Source organism: Sycon ciliatum, chromosome 3 (genome assembly GCF_964019385.1).
Source record: "Sycon ciliatum chromosome 3, ocSycCili1.1, whole genome shotgun sequence".
NCBI lineage: Eukaryota > Metazoa > Porifera > Calcarea > Leucosolenida > Sycettidae > Sycon > Sycon ciliatum.
Window position 1 is genome coordinate 45,685,246 of NC_088645.1, and position 27,403 is coordinate 45,712,648.

General features: G+C 50.5%; 2 protein-coding genes across 2 annotated transcripts; both read left to right on the forward strand.

Moving 5' to 3' along the window:
• The first annotated feature begins 7,925 nt into the window (after positions 1-7,925).
• Positions 7,926-9,185, forward strand: LOC135813153 (uncharacterized). The gene has a single exon (XM_065326371.1). The coding sequence runs from the start codon at positions 7,926-7,928 to the stop codon at positions 9,183-9,185; it is 1,260 nt and encodes a 419-aa protein (XP_065182443.1).
• A 44-nt stretch (positions 9,186-9,229) lies between these two features.
• LOC135813154 (uncharacterized) lies at positions 9,230-10,858 on the forward strand. Its single transcript, XM_065326372.1, has one exon. It carries the CDS (start codon positions 9,230-9,232, stop codon positions 10,856-10,858), a length of 1,629 nt encoding a protein of 542 aa, XP_065182444.1.
• The last annotated feature ends 16,545 nt before the right edge of the window (positions 10,859-27,403 follow it).

The window sequence follows — 27,403 nt, forward strand, 5'->3', positions numbered from 1 at the left end:
GCGGTACGTGATGCGGATCTGTACTGGTGAGTAGGACGAAATGCGCACGGAAATGCTGGCGAGTGCACTGAGCTGCACTGCTGGCAGGCGGGTCGTGCTGTTCCAGTACACCGCGAGGCGCAGTTGCCACAAGTTGATATTGATAACCTGGCTTTGGAGATTTATTTTATTTTCCATTGCTATCAGGTTCGGCTTAATTCCCTCTGTGCTGCGCTGATGAGTCCACAAAGGACGAAACAGTTGTCCGCAGATTGAGTATTGATAACGTCCAGTTTCTAGGTGGCAAAAGCTGGCGATTGGCCGCGACGATCGTGGCCAAATACGTCCACAGGCACTCGTGAAACGCGGTGAGGAACAGTGGAACACAGACCATTCATGAACACTGTCCAGGTCTCAACTCAAGTGCTACCGTCATGCAGCCTACGAAGCGCAGTTCTGGGTTCGGATTCAAATAAATGCTAGTGCGCCAGAAGAGCAACATATGAGGGGCTACGGAGTTGGAACGTCGCCGGAGCTGGACTGACTGCAACTGTATCGGGCAGCAGGAAATCGAAGTCCACGAACTCGCCTCTCTGGACGCGATCGAGAAGGGCCCGTATAGGACAGTCAGGTTCACCTGCTGTTGGTGCTGCATGCGCATATGGCGGTCGTCACTGCACCGGGCTCCCAGTAGGGTCCGGCCTGCTGGCGGCGAGCGGCGATACGGATCCAAGTAGAGCGAGGAGAAGCTGGGTGGCGTTGGTGACGGCAGTGGACAACTCCCGTTATTACTTCCAACAGAAAATCAAAGTCCACGAACTCGCCTCTCTGGATACGAATTACGATCGTCAGGCTCGCGCCTGCTGTTGCAGTGGTGGTGCTGCGTGGCGGCCGTCGCTGCGTTCGCAGTAGGCGGGCGGCGGAGCCAGGTAGAGCGAGGCGATCCGGAGAGGCTGGACGCCGGTTGGTGACGACGACATTGCTTCAAGGCACAAACAAGGGTCGCTGAGATCGCGTGGAGGTACTTCATTTCAGGAAACCTGATGATGGCGCAAGCTAAAAAAAAAAAAAAAAAACCACAGTCGACGTTCCACTGTAGACGACGACATTGTTTCAGGCACCAACAGGCACCAACAGGCGTCAATGAAGTCTGAATTGAAACGCAGAGATACGAGAATGCAAGCTTGAAAGTCTAACGAAAGGAAATTGTTTCGGGAACACCTGTTCCGCAAGTTGCACGCTCGAAAGTCCAAACAGCAATGACATGAAAGAGACATTGTACAGGATATTGAAGGGCGCGTGCCCACGTGACTCGCGCATGCGTGCAGGTTGGGCCAGCTCGCTGGGCTGGCTGCTAACTCGCGTTAGCATGCTAACGCTCATTAAGCGCGAAGGCCTTTCCCAATTGAGAACTGGTGGTTTACAACATTCTCCCCACCAAAGGGCTTCTCACCGCCGTACAACAATGCACACAAGTCAAAAACGATCCGGGGCTCTGACTACGCGCCCAGAACGCGTCATCTCCTGCTACCGTGGTGGTGGTAACGGTGCTGGCGGTTCATACGCTGGCTGCTGAGGGACGATAGCAGGTTGAGCGGTATCGGCAAGCCCAGGAGCCACGTCCTGTGACGATACTTCTAATGGCACTAACCTTTGGATCGGCCTCAACAGGGTACTGGTACTCAACTTAACCTTGGCAACACGACGCTTGCCATCTCGACCAGGGAATAACTCGATGATCCGTCCCAAATGCCAGAACTGTTTGCGCTTGGTATCATCGAGAACAAAGACAACATCACCCACAGCTAAAGGGCACGACGTGGTCTGTTGGTGCTTGTTCAGCTGACTTAGGTACTCCACCTCCCAACGATTCTTGACATGCTTCAGTGTCTGACTGAGGTAACGCAATCTCGCTGACATATGCGTAGCGTCCGGGGTACCTGCTGGCTTCGCTGACGACATCCAAATGTTACCCATCATCATTGCAGGGGTTACTGGTGGCTCATCCAGGCTATCAGACACATAAGTTAACGGACGACTATTCACCACTGCTTCAACCTCATACAAGATGGTCTCAAGCTCCTGAACCTTCAGAAACGCTGTTCCCATTACCTTTTTCAAGGCACTCTTCACTGTACCAACCATTCGCTCATAGAAGCCTCCATGCCATGGTGCAGCTGGAAGATTGAACATCCATGGCACACTCAGTTTGTCAGATGCCGCCTTGAACGTTGTAGCGTTGTCAGACCTGATCCGAGACGGCAAACTACGTCTCGCGACAAACTTCCGAAATGCCATCAAGAATGACTCGGTACTTAAACTATCGACCACCTCCAAGTGAACTGCTCTGGTGGTGGCACACACAAACAATGCTATCCATACCTTCGGAGATGACTCACCACGGCGCACGTACAACGGACCAGCATAGTCGATGCCGGTAGTTGCGAACGGCCTCTCGTGAACAACTCGGTCTTCTGGCAGCGGCGGGCAGACTTCTGAGGCAGCCTTAGCCTTGTAGCGGCGGCATGTAACACATCGCTGAGTAATGTTGCGTAGCGCTCGTCGACCACCGATAATCCAGAATTTCTGACGGATAAACGACAAGACTCCTTCTACACCTTGGTGCATCCTTTCAACATGCATTTTCTCCAACAGCAAATCGGTCAGATGATGTTTGCTTAACAGGACTGGGTGCTTGGCTCCATACGCCAACTCGCTGTGCTGAAGTCGTCGCCCGGCTCTGAGCACTCCATGCTCATCCAGAAACGGTGCAAGCTGATACACCTTCGACCCGGGCTTCACTGGTTGACCTTGCTTGATCAGCTCAAGATCCTCAGCGAAACATGCGGCTTGAACGATGCGGTACAATACGTTGTCTGCTGCAAAATAGAGTTCAGCACGAGGCTCAGTGTGCTTCCACTGCAACATCCGAGTCACCATGCCCTGTGCCCTCGACCATTTACTGAATCGGAGCCACCATTCCTTATCAGATTCTCGACTACAGGTGGTGGCTGACACTCGTACTTCTACACTGGACTCATCTGTAGCTGCGGTTGAGGATGCGGTGGGCCAGTCATTGGGCTCCGTGATCCAGGTTGGTCCGCCCCTCCAGAACGGACTACGGATCTGCTGTGCACTACTCCCATGCGACGGTAAATCTGCTGGGTTGTGAAGGCCCGGGCAATGGTTCCACACAATGCCGACCTTCTTCGATATCTCTTGGACTTGACTGACGCGGTTAGCCACAAATGTTTTCCATTTGTACGATGGATTACTGATCCAATGAACGGTAGTGAGACTGTCAGTCCAGCCATAGACTTGCGTGACGGTAACACACAGCTCCTTCACCACAAACTCAGCGTAGCGAGCCGCTAAACATACTGCTTGTAACTCAAGGCGGGCTAACGTGGGCGGAGACACAGGTGACACTTTGGCCTTGGCAAATACCAAGTGCGACTGTCCATTGACGACTGCATACAAACAACATCCAAACGCTTTCTCACTGGCATCGGCGAAGGCATGAAGCGCAATCGGCGTGTCAAGATTGCAGCAAATCCAACGTGGTATGTCAATGCTCACCACTTCGGCCAACTCTCCCCACCATTGCGCACATGCGGCTGCGATGCCATCAGGCAACATATCATCCCAGTCGCCTCCGACTTTCCAGGCTTGCTGTAGCAGTATCTTTCCCGGCACAACTGCCGGTGCTGCTAGACCTAGCGGATCAAACACTGATGCAACACACTTGAGGAGGGATCGCCGGGTCCAAACAGACGGCCTATCGGACTCGCCTAGCGCTGCTAAGCTGAGCAAGTCATCAATGGTTTTCCATTTCAGACCGAGGACTTTATCTCCGGCCTCTGGATCGCACGGGATTTCGTTGCCTCGCCACTTGCGTAACTCCATGCCAGCATCCGTAAGCACACGCACGCTGAACTCTTGCATCTCCTTGGCTTCCGAGGCATTTGACACACTAGAGACCAAATCGTCAACGTAGAAACTCGTGAGCAAGAGATCAATACGATCTCGCTCTTTGGGTGCAGACAACGCCCGTAGCTCCTTCAAGTGATGCTGAATCACCGCAGTAAGCATGTACGGCGAGCAGTTTACGCCAAATGGCAGTTTCGTTAGCCTCCAGGTAAACAGTTCATCGCTGTCGCTTCGACCGGGCCACAAGAAACGCAGGTACGGACGGTCTTCGGGATTAACCGCGACCATGAAGAAAGCCTTGCGGATGTCCGCTTGCAGCGCGCTCTTATATTCACGGAACCGTAATAGCATACCTGCGAGACTCGGCAATAGCGACGGTCCAGGGTCAACCATGTCGTTCAACGACTTGCCATCTGGAGCCGTCGCCGAGGCATTGAACACCACTCTTAACTTCGTGGTTGCAGCGTGCTCGCGGAATACACCATGATGCGGTACATAGTACCCGGCATCGCTCTCACATGGCTCCAGCTCAATTGCTCCAAGCTCGCGGTACTCCCTGATCAGCACATCATCATAGAGCGCACGCTTCCCATTCCTCTTCAGCTTTTCAAGAAGCCGCGTTGCGATGACTCTAGCTTGAGCAAAGTTATCCGTTGGGCGACGCTCATTTCGCCACAAGAGACCCACTTGGTACCCGCTGCCCTGGCGACATAGCGGGAAAGATGGCAGGTGCTGATGTTGTTCTGGAGGTTCATCCAACTGCCATAGTTGTTCAATGTGGGCTGTGACACATGACACGGTCACCGGCTGACTGTTTCGACTTGGTGCAGACGCTGGACCAGATAATACATTACCAATCTCTGTGTTCCACACCGTCTCACCATTAACTTCCTTCTTGCTGTGCAGTACCGCGTTGATATAGTCTGCACCAATCAGCATATGTATTTCGTCTGATGTCCCTTGTTGAGGCTTGTCACTCAGCTCTACTCCCCAACTGTGCCACTGGGCAATGGTCTGCGGACTTGCGCACTTCAGGTCCATCTCAAGCGTTGGTTTCACGAACGCGCGTACCCGAATGCTAGCGGAGCTACCCTGGATCGTGATGGCGTACTTATCCATGCGCTGTTGGGTTGGTTCCGCGCCGAACGGCTTCACCTCTACATTTTCAACCCCAACGTGTTCTGCATCGATTGCTGACACCAACGCTGCAGTCACGAATGACGCCTCAGCACCCGAGTCCAGGAACACGCGAACCTTCGCGTTTCGAGTTCTTCCCTCAACTCGTGCCACTCCGGTCATCAGCCGCACACTTGTCGAGTGTAGACAGCACGACCCAACATTCTTCTCCGTAACTATCTCAGTCGGTTTCTCCCGGCTGTTACCTGCTCTATCCAACACCTCATGTATTAGCAGGTGGTGTTTCCTCTGGCATTTCGTGCATCTCGAGCCTGACCGACATTCTCTGGCCATATGGCCATACTTAAGGCAGTTCCAGCAGAGTCTCTCTCGCTGCAGAAAACCCTTTCTCCCTTCCAGTGGCAGCGACTTTAGCTGCTTCTCTGCATCTGCGACCGATATCGCCATGCACTGTGCCGACGCCGTGGGCCTTGGCACGGATCGTTCTACTGGCTTCCTGGCAGTATCACCCTGTCGTCCGTGCGCGACCTGGTAAGACGCGCGGTGCTCCTGTACCTGGCGCAGTGACATCCCGTAGCACTGCCGTTCGACCAGGTACGTCTTCATCTCAGGTCCGCATTGCTCCAAGATTACCTGCTTTGCCATTGCTTGCAGCACCGGGGACATTTTACCTATATCGGCGCTATACTTGGTGTCCACCTCGCCATCTTCTGTCATAGCGAGTGTGGCCCACACTTCTACTTCTCGGCAAACACGGACAACGTATTGGTGAAACGACTCATCTGACCGCTGCTTGCCTGTCAGCAATGTCTTCCACGCTTTATCCGGAGTCTTTCCGAGCGAGGCGAGCAACTCTCGCTTCGCTTCCTCGTAATTATTGCATCCAATACATATCCTCTCCGCTTTGCTACCCGCTAGCGCGATGCGCAGTCGCAGCAGCCATTCGCTTTCTTCGAACTCGTTCTTGGAGCAGATGTCCTCGAACAGGTCAAGATAACGCTCCAATGGCTGCGTTCCATCATATGAGGGGATTTTCATCAACGGTTGACGCCCCCCGCTGTTACTGGGAGCTTCCTCTGTACCTCCCATCGCGGCTTTACTATCACCCTCATACGCATTGGCGATGCGCTCGTTAATCTCCTTTAGTGTTTTGTCAAACTCGGTGCGGAGCGCCTCCTCTCGCCGTCTGGCACTGCGCTCCTCACGCTCCTCGTACTGTTGGAGCCTCTGCTCCACATGTTCCATCAACAACTCGCCTTCTAATCCTAACCGAACTCCATTGGCGATAAAGCTGGCTTCCAAATTGTGTAGTTGCTCTGCCATGCTCGCTCCTTTCCTGGCGTGGTCGCCAAATGTTATGAACCCTCTAAGATTCTCTAAATTGTCAGGATCGTACGACCACACGGCACGAGGACAACTCTTTTCCTTTACACAGTATATTTCACTTCATCTGATAATTAACAATGAACACTAATAACACCAGCTATTTATAGCATGCAGAAACAGCGTACATGCAAAACATAAGCATATAAAACTGGACATAACAGCGTATACAGCAAAACGCACACAACGCATATAGCGTATGCCATGCAGCAACATTAGCGGTACGGCGGAGTCGAAATACAACATTTCAACGAATACAATGCCATAAGCGCGAAGGCCTTTCCCAATTGAGAACTGGTGGTTTACAACATGCACCGCAGCAGCAGTCCCAGGCAGCATACACGTACACTCCGCAACAGCAGCAGTTCCAGCCGTCATACACGTACACTCCGCAACAGCAGCAGTCTCAGCCGTCATACACGTACACGTCGCAACAGTACCTACCGCAGCAGCAACAGCTGCCATCGACGTATACGCCACAATATCAGCCGCAGAACGTGCAACAGCCACAGTATCTGCGAACAAGTCAGCCACAGACAGACATCAACAAGCACATGAAGAAAGTTTCTATTGCCACGTTTGCCGGCGACAAACGGGAATACGAGGCTTGGAAGGCGGCTTTTGATGTATCCATTGATCAGCAGGCAACTTCAACAGAAATGAAGATGCTGCAACTTAGGCAGTACCTGTCTGGCGAAGCTCTGGCGGTCGTACAAAACCTGGGTTTCACGCCATCAGCATATAGTGCGGCACGCAGACGGCTTGAGAAGAGGTATGGCGGACAGCGGAGGTTGGTAGCCGTCCATATGCAAGAACTAGAGGACTTCCCTGCAGTAAAAAACAGAGCAGCAGACTTTGAGAAGTTTGCAGATTTGCTAGAGGTGGCGGTGGTAAAAATGACGGATACCGGCAGGACCAGTGAACTCTGTACGGGTACTTTGTATACACGTATGCAGAAGAAGCTTGCAACGGAAAACCTCGTCCAGTATCATCGCTGGGTGCAGGAGACCAATGCCAATGAATCTGTGACGACTCTTCTAGATTGGGTGAACCGAGAAGCCGAAATAATGGCTACAGCATCGGAAACCATTGACGGCATCGCCAGTACTGCCAGCAGCAGACAGCGACGTGGTGGTTTCAATGACCGGAAACCGAGAAACGCAGAGTCGTCCGGAAGAGTCTTCCTAGCAGAGAAGAAGAGCGAGAGCTGTGCCGCTTGCAGCGAGCAGCACCCCGTCTGGAAATGTCCGTCTTTCAAGGCAAAGACCATGGATGAACGATGGGACCTGGCAAAAGAGAAAAGGCTATGCTATCGATGCCTTGGGTCAGGTCACTGTGGAGCGCAGTGTCCCAGAACCAGACAATGCGGTGTGGATAAGTGCAGCGACACCCACAATTGGTTGCTGCATCGTTAACCGAAGTTCGACAAGGTACACAGCGAACCGGATTGCACCACTGAAGGGGAGCGACCTTCAAGGCACAACGTCGGCAACGTTATGTCAGCGAGTAACGTCAGCGCAGCACCAGGGTCACTGCGTACTGTGCCAGTGTTGTTGAGCAACAACGAGCGGACCATACGGGTCAACGCGTTCCTGGACGACGGCACGACGCAGACGCTGATCAGCGCAAGTGCCGCAGGTGCACTTGGTCTCCGCGGAGAGACGAAGAAGATTACAATGTCTACTCTGAATGGGCACCAAGAAACGTTTCAGAGTATGCCAGTCACTGTCACACTGTCTGACTTGACCAACAAGACAAGCGTGGACATCTGTGCTAACACTGTACCAGCAGTATCTCGGTCGCTAACACCAGTAGACTGGGAGATTGTCAAGAAGAGCTGGCCACACTTGGAGAATGTCCAGTTCCCGAAGCTCAGTGATTGGTCGACAGTTGACCTTCTGATTGGTATTGACAACAGCAGCCTGCATGTATCGCTAGAAGAAGTCATCGGTGGTCCAGGTGAGCCAAGTGCCCGGAGAACACCACTCGGCTGGACATGTGTGGGTCCCATCAGTCAAACGGCGGGAGACTCCCGGGTATCGGCCAGCGTGCACCATTGTCTGATGACTCAGTCAGACGCCGACCTCACTCAGCTGGTGAGGAAGTTCTGGGAAGTAGACAGTCAGCCCGCGGCAGATGGAGCGGCACTTCTAATCCCAGATGAGCGACATGCACAGGAGACGGTCGCAAAGTCGATCAAGCACATTGGAAGCCAATACAGTGTTGGCATTCCATGGAAGGATCACCCGCCCGGAGCTAATGCTAGCTACCACACTGCTCTGAAGCGGTTGGCCAACACCGAGCAGCGGCTGAGGCGAGACGCAGCAGTCGGAGAAGTCTACGCCGCTACGATAGCGGAACACATCAGCCAGGGCTATGTGCGCCGGGTTGACACCGCAGACGTCAACAACGGAAACTCGTGGTACTTGCCCCACTTCCCGATAGTCAAGCCGGACAAGACCACAACAAAAGTACGCATCGTGTTCGACGCCGCAGCGAAGTCGAACGGCAAGTCATTGAATGACTTCATCTTGCCCGGCCCCAAATTACAGCAAGACCTGGTGAACGTACTGGTTAGATTCCGTCGTGAGCCGATCGCACTGGTCTGCGATATTGCCCAGATGTACCTCCGTATCAGCCTAAATCCAGACGACCGGCGCTACCATCGATTTCTGTGGCGCACAGACCCAAGTAAGCCACCGGAAGTTTACGAATTCTGCACGTGGTGTTCGGAGTCAATGCCTCGCCATTCCTAGCGCAGTACGTGTCGCAGCAGTATGCCAGATCGCTCAGCTCAGATATGCCGCAAGCCGCTAGTGTCGTGCTGGACTCCACATACATGGATGATAGCATGACGTCAGCACCTGATGCTGCAGCAGCCAAGTCATTATACGCGGATTTGTCGGATCTCTGGGGCCAAGCGAACATGCACGCGCGGAAGTGGCTCTCTAACTCGGCGGAGGTTCTGGCTGAGATCCCACAAGCTGATCGGGCAAGTCAACTGGAGCTCACGGACGAACAGCTGCCAAACATCAAGACGCTCGGCGTCCTCTGGCAGGCCGAGATCGACATGTTTACATTTCAGTACAAGGTGCCAGATTTCACACGTCTGACAAAGCGGCAGTTTCTGCGTATTCTGGCAACCATATTTGATCCGCTCGGCTTTCTAGCCCCGTACATCGTCCAAGCCAAAGTCCTGTTCCAATCCATGTGGATCGAAGGCTTCGATTGGGATGCAGACTTGCCAGAGGATCTCGTCAGTGCAGCTGAAGCGTGGTGCGCCGAGCTACCGGATTTGAAAAGAGTTCAAATTCCGAGGTGCCTGCGACAATCAGCAGCGACAACAGCAACTAGCAGCGTGGAAGTGTTTGTGGATGCCTCCGAAAAGGCGTTCGGCGCAGTCGTCTACATCCGGCAGCAGTTCAGCGATGGCAGCGACTCAATGCGTCTCGTCGCGTCGAAGATGAAAGTCGCCCCGCTTGCTGTCCACAGTATTCCGAGGCTGGAATTGATGGCCGCAGTTCTTGGTTTGCAGCTAGTGAAGTCTCTTCTACCTCCGCTTGATCTCACGATGAGTACTGTCACGTTCTGGTCTGACAGTGCTGATGTCCTCTACTGGATTCGTGGACAGAGCCGAAAGTACAAGCCGTTCGTTGCCCACAGAGTCGGCACGATTCAGACAGCAAGTGATCCCGACCAGTGGAAGCATGTAGCTACTACCCGCAACCCAGCCGACCTGTTGACGTGTGGTATGTCTGCAAGTCAGCTCGCAGATTCCCAGTTCTGGTGGTGTGGTCCAGACATGTCCGGGTTACACACACCGTCCCCAGGAAAGGCATTGTCAGCAACAGCGGCGGCAGAGCTGAAGAAGCCTGCAGTTGAGATAGCTCATTTCAGTTATCTGGCGATCGCCGCCTTACCCGCATTGGATCCAGAGCGCTACAGCAGCCTCCTGAAGCTGGCCCGGGTCATTGCCTGGATCAATCGCTTCTCAAGCAACGCAAGACGCCTGAACACTGAGCGAGTGTCAGGCCCCCTGTCCGTAGATGAGATCCGCAGCGCCGAGTATGTCATCATACGTCAGTGCCAGCAGTCAGCCTTCCCAGAGGAAATCAGGGCTCTACAGCGGGGAAAGCCTATCTCCCCTAAGAGTGTGCTCAGCAGCTTACAGCCGCAGCTCGACGAAGATGGTATTCTGAGGTGTGGTGGTCGGTTACGCTATGCAGAGCATATTTCGGATGATGCCAGGTGCCCGATCATTCTGCCCCGCTCGAGCAGAGTAACCACTTTGATAGTGAAACAAGCACACGTCCTCCTGTTTCACTTCGGTGGAACCAATCAGACCTTGGCAGCGCTCAGCCAACGGTTTTGGATAGTTTCGGTCAGAGAAGCTATTCGTGAGTATGAGCAGCAGTGTCAAGCGTGTTGACGGCAGAAGGCAAAGACCCTGCAGCAGGTCATGGCTCCTCTACCGAGTCACCGTACGAAGCCGTCATTGAGTGTGTTCGCTACAATCGCGGTTGATTTCTGCGGACCATTCTTCACGAAGCAGGGTCGAGGACGAGCCCAGTGAAAGCGGTACATGGCTGTCTTTACTTGCACCGCTACGCGAGCAGTTCATCTCGAGCTGGTGAACGACCTCACCACCGATGGATTTCTCAACTGCTTGAGTCGGTTTGTCAGTCGTCGTGGAACCCCTACAGATATCATCTCGGATAACGGCACCAACTTCGTCGGCGCAGTCAATGAGCTGCAACAGTTGGTCGGCGAAGTCAACCAGCAGCGAGTAGCCAACAAGTTGTCTGCTATTGGAGTGACTTGGCACTTTAACCCACCAGCAGCACCTCACTTCGGAGGAATTCATGAGTCTATGGTCAAGAGCGCCAAGAGAGCAGCCTACGCCATACTCACCCGAGCAGATATCACCGATGAAGAGCTAGCAACGTGCTTCGCCTCAGCTGAAAGCATGCTCAACTCGCGTCCCCTAACGTATCAGTCAGCTCACCCGTCGGACGACATTCCATTGACGCCAAACCACTTCCTCATCGGCCAAGTCGGTGGTCAGTTCGCACCAGCTTGCAGCGAAAGTAGCTTCAGCCCGCGCAGGCGCTGGCGCGCTGTGCAGCATCTGATTGGTCAAGTGTGGACTAGCTGAATGAGAGAGTGGGTACCTCTTCTCAACCCGGCCAAGAAATGGAGGCAAGAGCTGCCAGACCTCAAGGTCAACGACGTGGTGGTAGTGGCATCTAACGATACACCACGTGGGCAATGGCCGTTAGCAAGAGTAATGGATGTCTATCCCGGCAAGGATAACCATGTACGAGTGGTGAAGCTGCGTCTAGCAACCGGTAAGAGCCTTGTGCGGCCTATTGCTAAGCTATGTCCGTTGTGTTGAAGCCCCCCGCGGTTCATCAAGGTGGGGAGAATGGACAGGAGACTGTGCTCTTGAACATTATCCTTTCATGTTGTCATATGTTGCACGTTGATACTATTAGTGTATTGTAGTTACGAATTGTGTACAGAACTGTCACATGCTGCAAGGGCAGTATTGTCAAGACATGCTAGGTCGCTTGCAATACTGGTGCGTTGCGTATTACTGCTATGTATTTCGCGAGTGTAATATTTATTTGTTAGTCTGTTAGAATTACATCACGAGTGCATATCTGTTACGTCTACGTCGAGACACATTTTATGATACAGTAATTGCTATGCGTGTTCGTACCACGACATGTTCACGAGCGGAATATCTTGTGAATTGTTCTAATGTATTATATAAGTAGAATTGTTGACACACTAATTGGTTGCAATGTACATGTACTTACTAGTACTTGATCCGTTGCATTATCGCCATCCGCGACAACTCCGCTACGATCTACTTGGCGAAACTTACTCTCGCTGACAGGGTGTGCTGTCACCCTGTCGCTGGGTGCAAGCACCCCTTGACAGACACTGTTTTCGCCTCCGTAATCAACAATTCTTTATTCTTTCAATTCAGCACATTGCAAGTAATTATTAGTTTCTGCTTGTTCTGCATTCAAATTATTGCTTTTCTTTTCGTTGCATGCACCTGCACTCCGCGCTGCACGCGGACTTTGGCAGTCGCCATATTTAGTATCTCTATAGCTACGATGATCATGCATTTTCTGTACGCTGCATTTTCTCTCTATGCGCATATGCCACGTCGTTGTGTGCATGCATGCAGCGCAAGCCAAATGCACGCACGCTGCACGTTTTGCCCAGGACAGCGATTTGGCGATCGTTGTTCGGAGTGTTCTTTGGTGTTCTTGTTGGAAACGAGTGGTAAACTCGATTAAAGGAGTTTCTGGGTTTTTGTGGTCTGCCTGACGATGGTTAGTTGCGGGACCAAGTCGCACCGCAACAGATACTGTGCTAACACCTTACAATACAATCTAGGCACAAAACTCATCCTGGGCAGAACCATGGTCATGATTATTAGAAATAAATTTCAACACGGGTTAGACAGAATTATACGATCACATTTGTTGTTGCACCAATGGTTTGTGTATTCTAGACCTTCATGATTATTCATACAAAGCAGACGGCTTCTTTCCCCCAAATTCTTAGGGCATGTTCGATTGGTAAGGATCGGGATCGGAATCCAGATCTCAGATCCCTCGGATCCTTCAGATTCAACTGAACACTTTATCTTGGACCTTGACTGTTGCCATGTTGAAAATGGCGCTCACAAGGCACCCAAAAGGGTGAACGTCGTACTCATCGCGTGCGTTGTACAAAAAGTCAACAAGCTCTATCTCCATCCACGTGTGCGTACCACAATGTGTACAAAAATGATTTTTACCCGCCATATACGCACAAAGGTCACATTTGGATCCGTTGGATCCGGTCAACTCTGCTCCCCGAGGTGGGTTGACCGGATCCAAATCCGAAGGATCCGGATCCGGATTCGACCAATCGAAAGGGTGCGAATCCAGTGGATCCGGTGGATCGGGATCCCGATCCTACCAATCGAACATGCCCTTAGGAACAGACCCGTAAATGATTGCAGGACTTAAGTGGGCCATTACCAAAGATGCATCCATAGAAACTCACCTGCTGTGCTTGTTGTATCCGTTACTTCCGTCGCCTCGTTAGACATGTCACCAAGACCATTCGTGACGTGTAGTCCAGTAAATTTGTACTCTGTATCCTGGTCCAAACTGTTCACAGTTACAGTCACAAGGTGCTGCTTCGGACCAGAAGACTGATCCACAGCTATAGTGTTAGAAGCAGTTCCTGTAGAGACTGAAGTAACACATTGTGCAGCACTCGTCATCCCTGGTGGACCCTGGCCAGATGTTGCAATGAGTTGGTAGGAATAACAAACCTGATGCAGATTATAATCACCTGTGTTCACTTTGAATTTCAAATCAATGCTGGTAGCAGTAACGGTTGATGTCACCGTTGGTGTAGGAGGACCTGTGAGCAAATATATGCAAAACAAACACCAACACAAACATTCTGAAACACATTATATGCGCATCACCGGAGGTGATGAAAGCTGAAATGCGTTCAAAGCTGAAGTGACTAGTGGCAGGACTGCACCATGAAACAAGTTGCGTTCTGAAGCACGCTCCCGAGACGCATGCTCCGCTCGGGCAGTCACAACGCAATGTATATGGGACACGTCCTCGTGAGATCGTGAGCAGGATGGTCTACATGTGCATCTACTACTGAACAAGGTATGCGTTCTCAGGGTTCTTACCAAAGCGACATAGCAGCAAAACAGTATTATATGAGTCATTGCATCCCATAATCATCGCTCAGTACCTCTGAAAATCATACTCATGGCGGGTTCCAGTGGGAGCTGAAGAAATACATGGAATGAAAGTTGGTCGGTGTTTTTTTTCTTTATTCTCACGATGGCACCATCGCCAACAAGGGCTGTGGGTTATGCAGTTGGAAAGTAATTTACATCACTTTGAATTCTACAAATATGGGAGAGAGTGAGAGCTGCAGGAGCAGATTGAGTTAACCAGTGTTATAATGTATGTGCATGGTCATTGAAGTAAAGAACTGCCCATCAGCTGTTACTGAAGATCTTTGGCAAACATGACCAACTTCCAGCCATCACCACCACCAGACTCCAGCGAAGGGCAGTCAATAGGAGTATTCTATACAACATAATAATGGTGTGGATAATGTTGTTGCCGATTGTGTGTCCCGTTTGCCTGCAAACCTCTCTAGTGTCCAGGAGAAGCAGCTGAACAACTACACCAAGTCCGTGAACCGTGAGCCATGTCACGATATTCCGCTGACTTGCGGATCGCAACCCAGGATGACCCGGTACTGAGTAAGGTGACCCGCTTTATTACAGTCCATTCATAAAAAGATGGGCCCTGGCTCTGGCGAGCTCCCGTATTTGGCGATTTGTCGTGATTTCATTGTACACAGTGTAGTGCTGCGAAATTTGAACTTTGAAAAAGAGTCCAAAAAGGGTACCTGAACTGGGGTTCGAACCCCACAATGCACTGTTGCAGGTGGGGTCAAACGGCCTGGATTTTGATTGTTTTTCCCAATTCAATGCTTTTGGGGCAAAACCTGGCCGATATCCTATTCTTGTTATGGCTTGCTTTTTAGACAAATAGACTTCAGAAACATAATTGGAAGAGGATTCCTTAGGGGATTGCAGAAAAAATTCTAAAAAAACTCAACGTTTGACCCATTTATGGCCAAAAGCTAGAAGTCCATCTTTTTCTGAATGGACTGTAAGAATGGTTGGCCGGCACAAGTGCCAGATGAATTCATGACGCATTATCATATCCGAGAGCAATTGTCAGTAGAACAAGGCTGCATTATCTGGGGCATGCGTGTTGTCATTCCACTTGTCTTCCGCACCAGTCTGTTGCAAGAATTACACACTGAGCATGCAGGCGTTTCTAGGATGAAAGCAGTAGCCAGGTCGTTCTTTTGGTGGATGCACCTTGACAGTAACATAGACACTTTAGCAGCCAGTTGCCAATTGTGTCAACAGCAGAGTCGCATGCCTGACAAAGCATCCATTCATCATTGGCTTTATCCTAATCGAGCATTTGAGGGAGATCACATTGACTCTGCGTAATATGCAGGACAGCAGTTCTTGTTGATTGTAGACACTTTCTCCAAGTGGGCTGATGTCTTTGTTCTTGGTAAATCTGCAACAACCGAGGAAACACTATCCTGCTTGCGTCGATTTGTCAGCTATGTGGGCATACCGCTCATGATGGTATCGCACAATGGTCCTCAATTCACCTCCTCCCTCTTTGCAGTGTTCTGCGAAAAGAACGGTATCCGGTGTAAGAAGACGCCACCATATCACCCAGCGTTGAACGGTCAGGTAGAACGACATGTTCTAGAAATGAAGAAGTAGTTGCGCAAGTCATCCGATCCTATTACTGACGTCATCTCCAAGTTTTTGTTTAGGTACAGGAATACGCCTCACTCAACTTCCCAAGTCACTCCTGCTAGCATCATAATGAAGTATGTGCCTGTGACTCGGTTTTCGTTTCTATTTCCCACCGGCACATGCAGAGTAAGCAAGAATCCGGCACTGCTGTTGTAGTAAGTTATTTTGTGTACGTCGTGTGTACGTCATGTTGGTGCATGTGCGTGTTGCTGTGGTGTGAAAATCAGTCTTCGTATCGAGTTCGTCATGTCTAGTTGTGTTTCCGTAGTCGTCTTGTAATAAACAGTCTTTCAAATGTAGTTATCTTCGTCCCTTTGTATAAGTGTGGAGATGGCACGGGACTGGGAGCAGTTAGAGAAAAGGCAGTTACAACACTGCTACCAGGTAATCGCTCCCAGTACACCCCCAATGTCCGGCACCCCTCCACATACAGGGACTGGGGCAGGCCACGACGACGGGGCCACCACCATTGCCTCTGACGATGCGGATTGGATACCCTACGGTCCTCGTCGTCGCCGACACAGCCACGGCCATTCGACCATGGAGGAGAAAGCCAAGGCCGATGAGACATGGCCCTCCCCTCAGAGGAAACACCTGAAATACTGAGTCCAGATAAGTTTCAACAACTAGCCAAAAGAAAAACATAAAAAATTCCCAAAAAAATCCATACCAATGTCAGTGAATTTGAACTTTCTCAGTACCAAAGTGCGTTGCTTATTGAACAAAATGGACGAGTTACTTACCTTTACCCGTTCGTGCTCTGAATCTCAGAGCGAACTATCAGTCATTGCAGTCCAGGAAACCTGGGCTGACACATCAGACCCTGACAGTCTCTATGCAATCCCAGGCTACAAGCTGACCAGACCTGACAGACAGGACTTTGGTGGTGGTGTTGCCTTGTACACAGAGGAACGTTTCACCCCAAGGGTACTGACAATACCAATGACAGCAACAGAATGCGTATGGACGAGAATTTCCACCGATAACCTTTCCCTCGTTGTTGCAAACATTTACCGACCATCCCGTAGCGATGGCACCCTCTTCTGTGCGGAGCTGGAAAAACATTAAAACCGCTAGAGCCGAAGGTGACTGTAGTATTATTCTCAATATGGACAAGGAGCCATGGACGAGTAAACTAATGAGGAGCAAGAAATGCACAACCAGTAGGTAAGTGAAAAACAAGAGAAGTCCTGAGCCAGTGAAGCACATCAAAGTTCTGGCCTACGGGAAACGGCCTGTGTGACGTACATACAGCATGCAACGCATACAGTCATAAGTGTACAGTAGTTTACGCATAATAGAGTCCAGATATTACATCTCCCCTTTCAGGGCGCGCAGCAAGAGAGCGATAAGTTAGCAAAACAGGAATAATGCTGAAGACGAAAGAGTAACGCTAAATGATTAACGGAATCTGATGGGAGTATGAACGGCACGTCCGGAACGGGTAACTCTACCGGAACGCTCAGGGATGGGAGTACCTGGAGATGGACGTTGGGCGGGTGACGCTGGCTCACCATTGTCCTCAGCGTTAGCAGGACCTGCAGGCGGATCGACGATGAGGGCACTGCGGTTTCGGCGGAGAACAGAACCGGACGGCGTCTCCACGATAAGCGACCTGGTGGAATGCTCGGCAGTGACAATACCAGGCTCTTTCCTATCCGAAACAAAGACAGCGGTACCCGGGACCAGTGGCGGAGCATCGAGAGCGCGATGGCGGGAGTTGAAATGCGACGCTTGCCGGGACTTCAGAGAGGCGTCTTTGGCGGCAAACGCTGTGCGATCTACGAGGTATGGCCGTCGAACGTCTGCCGACATGGGTAAACGCGTCTGGATGCGGCGGCCCATGAGGAGCTCCGCAGGACTGAAGCCATGTGCTAGTGGACTGGCATGATAGCTCTGCAGAGCAACATACGGATCACCTCCCCTCACCAGCAAATGCTTCAGGGTCTGCACTGCGCGTTCCACTAAGCCGTTGCCTTGCGGATGAAGAGGGCTGCTCGTGCGCTGGGTGGTTCCTTGCTCTTGAAGCCATGCTGAAACCTCTGCACTTGTGAATGGGGGACCATTGTCCGAAACAAACACATCTGGATTGCCGTGACGCGCAAACATGGACTTCAGTTGCGTGATGAGAGAAGCTGCAGAAGTACGGGACATCTGAGCAAGCTCGATCCATCGGGAGTAGTAGTCGACGACAACTAGGTACTGAGAGCCTTGGAACTGCATGAAATCGGCAGCGGCTTCCTGCCACGGGAACTCGGGAAGACGTGAGGACAGCAGGGGCTCCATTGGCGTTGGCTTGTCACGAGCGCATGCTTGGCAATTCGACACGATATCAGCCAACTGGGCGCTTAGACCTGGCCACCAAACTGACTGGCGAGCCCTTTCGCGGGTCTTCGTGATGCCGAGGTGACCAGCATGGAGCTGCTGGAGGACTTCTGGACGGAGCTGGTCCGGGATGACGATTCTGGAACCGTACAGGAGCAGGCCATCTGTGATACAGAATGACTGCCGGGATGCGTAGTAGGGCTTAACGGACACTGGAGCAGACTGTAAACTTGGCCGACCGGACAGAGTGTACTGCACAAGATGTTGACACACTGGGTCTTGAGCCTGCTGGTGTTGAATCTCACTCAGTCTTGCATCGGACGCAGAGAGATGAGAAACCACACTGTCGAGAAAAGCTTCTGCGTCGTCGAGGAGGCGGACGTCATCGGCGGACAGAGGACGCGACGCAGGTGACCTAGATAAGGCATCAGCAACGATTAGATCTTTGTCAGGGATGTGTACGATGTCGAAATCAAATCGCATCAGGTTGTGCCTGAACCGAAGTACACGTGGAGGGATAGAGTGGAGAGCACTAGTGCTGAACAGGGGCATCAGAGGCTTGTGATCGGTTTCCAGCGTGAATCTCTTACCGATGAGGTAATCTGAGAATCGGTTGCAAGCCCAGGTGAGGCCACGAGCTTCTTTTTCTTTTTGAGCATAGCGACGCTCTGCCGGCAGTAGTGCACGAGACTGGAACGATACGGGTTTCCAATCGCCGGACGGCTGTTGCTGCTTGATACCGGCACCGAGACCATAGCTCGATGCGTCTGCAGAGACAATAGTTGGGTACTCGGGAGAGAACAGAGCAAGAACAGGCGTACACGACAGAAGAGCCTTAATCTCTTCAAATGCCGATTGCTGAGGGTGTCCCCAGGACCAAGCATTGCCTTTCTTGAGAAGGTCGCGGATCGGCTGTGAGACGGAAGCAAGTGAGGTAGAGAACTTGCCAAGCTGGTTGACGAGGCCGAGAAAGCTTCTCACATCCGAGACATCCTGGCATGGCGTGAAGTCTTGAATGCCCTGCACCTTCTGGGGATCAGAGTGGATGCCGTCTTGGTCGATGATATGACCCAAGAACTTGGCAGAAGTGACTGTTCCTCTTCAGTGCTACCGAACACTAGAGCGTCGTCCATCTGACATGCGGTACCAACCACACCGTTCAAGATCCGTAATAGTAGTCCAGATATTACGACAGTGACGATCTCCTACTGCTTGGATACTTCAATACCAAGAACAGTGCGTGGCTCACCAAAGACAGAAGAGAATGATCGCCTTGGGGACGACATACCAACTCTTCTACAAACACACAGCCTCACACAACATGTCAGGTTCCCTACTTACATCCACCGACAAACACCTCTCTCATGTCTAGACATTGCTATCTCCTCATTCCACAGCAATGATGTTCATATCCAATCACTTCCACCGTTTGGCGCATCTGATCACACTACTATCGGTGGCCACATCAATAATCAACTGCCCCCCCCCCCATAATTAACAACTCCCCTCCACGATCCAGAAGCACCACATTCTGGTCATGGACAGACAGCACTATCCACCTTCTTCGAGAAGCCCTTTCACGCACAAATCTCAACCACCATCCACACCAACACGACCCATGCCCAGTTGACACCTTCTGGCGATCCTGGCGCGACAAAGTCCTGAGCATCGCCCAAGAACACTGCCAAGTTACTCGCACTCACCCCCTTGGGACAGGAAGAACGTACCAGCACGACCATGGATATCAAAGGGCCTCTTGAAAGACACCAAGGATAAGCACAGAAAACACAGAAAATACCTTCACTCACAATCTCCCGACGACTGGAACACGTTCACTGTCCAAAGAAACCGTGTCACCGCCCTCCTGCGTCTTGCAAAATCGGACTTCGTAAACAACTCAACAGCCTCCTCTACTTCCCTACACCGCCTCATGAAGCACCTAACTACAGCTACAAAACATCACATACCCGAACTCGTCAGCCAAGCAACTCCTGCAACGACACCAGCAAAAAAGCTGGTGCCCTCAACGAATTCTTCATTTCACAGAGCAAGCTGTCCGTGACCAATGCGGATGAGCAAACTCCAGCCATCAACACCACCCCTGACATCCTCAGTCCCCTTCAAAAATCTCGACTTCCCAAGCTGAGGTCGAAAAACTCCTCCGCGGAGTCCGCGATATTCATGTTAAAACAAAATGGCGTCACGATTTATTGAAAGTGGTATAGTTGGTGGTACGAGTGCTCAAACCCATCTGAACTTCATACTGTTCGTCTTCTTTTTGACATGCTCTCTTTCCATCGTCCTTAGCTTTTCTTTGTTGAGAGCTGTTTTGGCTTTCTTCTATACCTCTGGGGGATGCCAAGTGATGGTTTTGAGAGGCTGGTGATGGCTGTGAGCGAGAGTTTGCCGATCGGCGTCGTCCTCGCTATAGCGATGAAAATACTAGTTACTGCGCACCTGGCAGATATCACAACACGTCGGAGCGTCCAGGAGCAAAGAAATCTTGGGTTTTCACTGGAATCTAGTTCCTCCAGCATCGTGTAGCCCACCGTCGGTGAATGGCGGTCCAGAAAGGTCGAACCTGGTCTTCTGCAGCATCTCGCAGTCCTGCGAGGCACACTGAATACGCCTGTCATGTATTCTACAAATAAAAATCACGAAGTAGTGGACTTTACAGTGATGAGTCTATCCTGTATGCTGCAAAAGACGCAGGAAATGTGACTGGTGTCTGTACACTCAGTGACTGGACGCCAACACCCCAGTCTTCTCCTGCAGGATCTGTTTGACATTGACATTATGCAGTAGGTCGGCATTGACCTGGTTTGGCAGCTATCGTAATAGTATCTGCCTGGTTGGATGTAGCAGGTTGGTGTTTGCTCGTCGTCCAGTCCCGAATTTTCTTGTAACTCACGGTGGAGTACGCGCAGGGTTTGTGATCATCCCTGTTCACTTCAATATTATCAAACACAACGTTCCCTTTGTCACTCATCTTATCCTGAGTACTGAATTTGCTGACAATATTGCACCACACTTGTCACAACCTACCACCACTGCTGGCGGTGGCGACTGGTTCGTCAATGGCGGTGACCAGGCTGACTGACTAGCTTCGAGACAGCGGCATCGTCGTCAACCCCGCGGCAGCCTAAAGGTTGATTTTATCGATCCAGCCTCAGCGCCATGTTGACGATGCCCTAGTGACTGTGTGTCATGGGTTGCCTTGCCATCAGCGGTCATTGCCGTCCACCTTGGTGCAGCCCTCAACAACTGGCTCAGCCCATGGGAGTCTCAAGTGGACAAAGTTGTTGCCAAAGTAGCTCAGAAGATTGGTGTATCGTGGTGTAGGTGAGCACATAACTAGGACTTCCCAGCGCCTATTTGTCCAGGCTGCGATACTATGTGACATGCTGTACTGCACATTCTTTTCAGCACTGCAAGGCCGGCAGCTGGACCGACTGCAGGGGCCGCGCACATGCAGGCCGCCTGTTGCCAGTGCAGCATTCTGGATCGTTCCTTCCTTCTGAGATCCGTGGAATAATAACTTTCTTTGCTTCAAAGCAAGTTGCTTACCTTTCTGTTGTGCTCCCAGTGTCCTTACAACAATAACCTACAGCAATGTTTTATTTTCCTTTCCATTCCCCAACCAATGAGTACTACGATGTCGATTCTATTTCTGAATACTTTAGTGTGTGCCCGCGCACGCACGTGTGTGTGTGTGTGTGTGTGTGTGTGTATACCTCACTCGCCACTCGAAGTTCTGTTCCCCATCACTGGAACACTGCCTGTTCTTTCAGGACCTGCCATCATCTGCGGATGGGCATTCAATGATTGTATTGTGTGTGTGTTTCATTCAGAATCAGATCCGCTATCGTTGCTATAAGAGAAAATCTGTGGGTTCACATCCAGTGCATTTGTAGATTTGCGTGCTTTTCTCGCCACGGGCGCATACATGGGACATTGTGTGTGGGTGTGTGTGTGTGCGTCCTTGTGTATGGGGATATTGTCTGTATCGGCTTTTGGTACTAATGTTCAGGTCTGTGCTTGCATGTGTGAACATGAAATTGTTCGGTTCTGTGCATGCTATTGCTATGTTGTATATTATTGTATGTATGTGTGCATTTCCACGAACAGTGTAGATGAGCGTGGAGAGTGCATTCATCCCTCATCAACCACTTCCCCTTGGGCTTACGAGAGTTTTTTCTGCGTACCTCTCATTTTTGTTTGTTTCTCTCTGATACTGTATTGATGCCGGTACCTGTACCTCGATGTGTTCCTCTATCTGCAGTCGTCTTTAACCTTCGGTCAAGTTAACGTTTATTGTGCTCTATTTATCGTGCGAATCAAAAATAAACAATAATAACACAAGTCGTGCTAGAGTGACGACATGTGCGTGTAGTAGGGTTGATGCGATGGGACGTTGTAATTAGGTGGAACAGAACACACTTTGGGCAGATTGATTGGGCATCATTGATTGTGCTCAGTATAAACAGTGAACATAATAATTATCTCCAGTGACAGACTGTAGCGGCTAGCCTCCAATAGGTAGCTGGCACTAGTCGCTACTGCTTGTTTGACAGGTGCCGCCAGAACCCCTGTTGTGTCATGCTATAGATGCACATGCCCTATTCTGGGGCATACTGAGGTACTTTGATTTTGTTGACTGCATGTAGACAGCATCCAATAGTAGTACTCGTAGACCTTGGCTCTTTGTAGGTCAACCACCATCGCATGGATCGATCGGTGACTATGCACTTGGAGGTTGGAATAGCCCGCGCTGAACAGATCTTGCCATGGCCCAGGGAGTGAACTCGCTTACTCGACTATCCCGGTTTTAGTTAACCAGCATGAGTGGTGCAATTTGTCCATACCATGTTGCGAGCTCACAGTTGTTTGGGCAGGTTTTGAGCTGCACCACGAAACAAAGCGAAATAACGGCGTGACTGTAGAGCAAGGAAGCGGCGAGACCGCACTTCCAGGACGAGACAGGCAGTAGAGATGTGTTCACAGCACGAGCAACCTCTCAAACCCTGCCGGTACTCCACAGTTACAAGAAAATGTCGGACTGGACGACGCGCCAATGCAAACCTGCTACATCCACCCAGGCAGATAGCTGCCAAAACAGGCCAATGTCGACCCACTGCATACCGGTATGTCAATGTCAAACAGATCCTGCAGGAGAAGACTGGGATGATATTGGCGTCCAGTGTACGGACACCAGTCACATTTCCTGCGTCTTTTTCAGCATATAGGATAAACTCATCACTGTAAAGTCCACTACTTCGTGATTTTTATTTGTAGAATACATGACAGGCGTATTCAGTGTGCCTCGCAGGACTGCGAGATGCTGCAGAAGACCAGGTTCGACCTTTCTGGACCGCCATTCACCGACGGTGGGCTACACGATGCTGGAGGAACTAGATTCCAGTGAAAACCCAAGATTCCTTTGCTCCTGGACGTTCCGACGTGTTGTGATATCTGCCAGGTGCGCAGTAACTAGTATTTCCATCGCTATAGCGAGGCCGACGCCGATCAGCAAACTCTCGCTCACAGCCATCACCAGCCTCTCAAAACCATCACTTGGCATCCCCCAGAGGTATAGGAGAAAGCCAAAACAGCTCTCAACAAACAAAAGCTAAGGACGATGGAAAGAGAGCATGTCAAAAAGAAGACGAACAGTATGAAGTTCAAATGGGTTTGAACACTCGTACCACCAACTATACCACTTTCAATAAATCGTGACGCCATTTTGTTTTAACACGCATACGGTCCGTTGATACCAACAAAAGCCCCGGGTTCGACTCTATTCCAAACCGTTTACTCAAAGAAGCGGCTAAAGAACTTGTGTTGTCCCTGCCCTTTTGGAGGGTATGTGCCCCTCTTGGCACGTGTGTGCTGGTATGCGTGGTCGGTGTGCGGACTGCGCAGGTTGCTCATACCTGCATATTATTGTACGCATTCTTGTTGTTTGTGGCCTTCTTCTTGAGACTCTCTTTGGAGTAAGAGCAATAATCTGTCCTCTGAGTGTGGCGTACGTGTGATGTAAGACTAAGAGAGTAATCGGAAGGGCTATCGTCGAGGCATAAAAAACCCCGACGACAATTGGCGCCCAGCTAGTGGCATCGTTCCCCACGACCCTGAGATCGTTTTCGTTTTCGCCGTGGCTTCGAATCTTGCCTTCTCCACGCGTCCTCGCCATAGCTCCGCTTTGCTCCATCTCCTCAACCCTGACGTCGGAGCTCCTACTCAGGTGAGCCTGCTTTGTCTGCACTGCGTAATGTTTTGTACCTCGTAGATCTACGTAGTTCTCCTGGTACTAGTCTTCGATTTGGGATTTTTAATTGTTTCGCTTCGTGGCATTGAAGTCCCGTGTTGTTCCCTTGTGTGCGCTGTGTTTTCACACCTTCTGTTGTCCATGCTGTCGTGCATGCTCATCGTGTTGCTTGGTATGTCATCATGGTAGTCAGCATGGGTAGCTTTGCTCGTGTTTGCTTACATCCCCTGTGTTGTGCACTGGTGCACGTCGTTGCGTTGCCGTCGGATTGCTCCGATCCTGTGTGAATCGATTGGTTTGGAAGATGTCCCCATCGATTTTCTCGATTTGGTGAGTCTGGTGACACTCGTACTCTGTCGTTTCCAGTTTCAGGTACGTATGATTTACTGCACGAGTACAAACGAGTACAATGGCAATACCGGCTGATACATGACCGAACGGCGCCAGCCGTGAGGTCATGTCTCAAGCCGGTTTTGCCCGTGTACGAGTGCGTACGAGGCGCAGTAAATCATTTATTGCATGCTTGACTCAAACATTCCAGAAAATTGAGTGAAACCTTTCCGACTTTCTCAGTCTCCCGACACACTTGTTCAGTGGTAAACGTCGTTTGTGGTTTTGAAATTCTCTATTTCTTTACGATATCGATGGTGTTGTTGTTCGTGATTGAGCACTGCGTGTAGGAACAGGAACTGAAACTGGGTTGGGCTCCACAACTAACTTCGTCTCGAACGCATTCAGTTCGTCAAGTAGTTCGTCGGCTGCTCATCAACGCATCGACATCGATGTCAAGGTTGCATTCACCTGCTGAGGCGGCTGGTTCAGGTGGCTGGAACAAGTAAGTTATTGTCAGCTCAGTTACATGCGCGAGTGTGTGGTCTGTCATTCTCGTGCTTTGTAGTTTGTAGTCAGATCAAGTTGCTGTTTTGTGTTTCAAATTTGAAACTCCGAACAGTAAAAACTTGATCTGATCACGAACCACAAAGTACAAGAATGACAGTCCGCATGCGCGTACATGTAACTGAGCGGGCAATAACTTGCCGGGCAATACCGAGAAATACAGACCGCTGAGCAAGAGCGCTCATTGGCTGTAGTACAGACAACCCTCACGTGACATGCAATAAATGTCCTTTCTTTTCCATTTTACTCAAATCCATGTTTTGTGTCGAGAGTTTTAGTGCTCTGCCTGGTTGTCCCGCTCATGTGGAATGGCTGTCGCCCAGTGATGTTGTTGTAGTACGTTATTTTGTGTACGTCGTGTGTACGTCATGTTGGTGCATGCGCATGTTGCTGTGGTGTGAAAAGCAGTCTTCGTCTTGAGTTCAACATGTCTTCGTCTTGAGTTCGTCATGTCTAGTTGTGTTTCCGTCAACGTCTTGTCATAAACAGTCTTCCTAAATGTAGTTATCATCGTCCCTTTGTATAAGTGTGGAGATGGCACGGGACTGGGAGCAGGTAGAGAGAAAGCGAGTTACAACAGTGGTGGCAGCGGTGATAGAAATTTGTTGTCTTGATTCGTCCTGCGTGGCCTTCGCTCTCAGTTTCCGATGTCATCTCCAGTCGTCCTATCATCACAGTTTTGTCCGTCTTGAAGAAGTTCGTCCGTCGTCCTCGTCCTTCATCATTCGTCTCTCCCGTCTCTTGTCAGTCGTCGTCACTGGTGGTCCCGGACACGACGTAAAACTGTGCCCAGAAGAACAGCTAAAAAAAAGAAGAAGGACGGATGGTCCCGGACACGACGTAAAACTGTGCCCAGAAGAAAACCTGAAAAGGAAAAGAAAAAAGAAGGATGGAAGGTGAAGAGAAAAAAGAAGAGGCTGCAGAAGTGAGGATGTCGACGCTGAGCAGCACTCCTTGAGATGGCGGACGACATGGCAGACGGCGTGAGGAGTTTCGTTGGTGAGAGGGTACGTGTGTTATTGTGAACGTGATGAGTATGTCAGTTTTGTATTTTCTGTTCTCCCAACATTTTGTTCTTTATTATTTGCTTTTTTTTTAATAATCTGCAGTGCAGGCAGAGGTATTTTATTTCTGGGTGTGACTGGTATGGTATGATTTAGTGGTTTGTGTGATCTTTTCCTCTTTTTACTCTGTTCATTATTAGAATCGAGGACGATTCTACTCTTGGGAGGGAGTTATGTTGTAGTACGTTATTTTGTGTACGTCGTGTGTACGTCATGTTGGTGCATGCGCATGTTGCTGTGGTGTGAAAAGCAGTCTTCAACTTGAGTTCATCATGTCTTCGTCTTGAGTTCGTCATGTCTAGTTGTGTTTCCGTTGTCGTCTTGTAGTAAACAGTCTTCCTGAATGTAGTTATCGTCGTCCCTTTGTATAAGTGTGGAGATGGCACGGGACTGGGAGCAGGTAGAGAGAAAGCGAGTTGCAACAGTGTAACATGCTTCTGAGATTCTCGTTGACGGTCCGGGTGGCAATATTTCTGTGAGCGTGTTGTTTGGTCTTTGTGTTTTGGCATGTGGGTCTCTCCATTTCACCTAGGGGGCGTCCGATCATGGTGAGCTACGGTCTGCCTGGTGGGCTGGTGGGATCCGGCGCTTATTTGTATCAGTTTCACCTTGCAGGTGTTCGGTTTCCGTGTTTTGCTGGCTGGCCTTTGTGCGTCCCATTGGGGTTCAGGACGGTGTTTTTTTTGTGTTTCGTGAACGGATGTGTTTCACACGTGATATTCAGGTTCAATCCCACTGTTTTTTTCAGGTTAGAAGCCTGTGGTTTTTTTCAGGTTAGAGGCCTGTGGTTATTCAGGGTAGTGCCGTGTGGTTTTTCTATGTTAATTTTTTTTGCGTATTGGTGACCGATTTGTTTGTGTGCTATCTGGTGTCCTCATGGATAGACTGCCCCTGTATCCATAGGCGTGTTCAATGTTGCTGTTCTGCCATTCCTTCTTGTGGTTTTTCTTGTCTGAATTTTGGCTCCTAGTATTGCTGAGATGTTTGCGTCAGTCCGTGTTTCTTTCTTTCTGTGTG

What these genes read in the sequence shown, in the direction of transcription:
- LOC135813153 (XM_065326371.1), top strand. Translation starts at nt 7,926, where the DNA reads ATGTCAGCGAGTAACGTCAGCGCAGCACCAGGGTCACTGCGTACTGTG.
- LOC135813154 (XM_065326372.1), top strand. Translation starts at nt 9,230, where the DNA reads ATGCCGCAAGCCGCTAGTGTCGTGCTGGACTCCACATACATGGATGAT.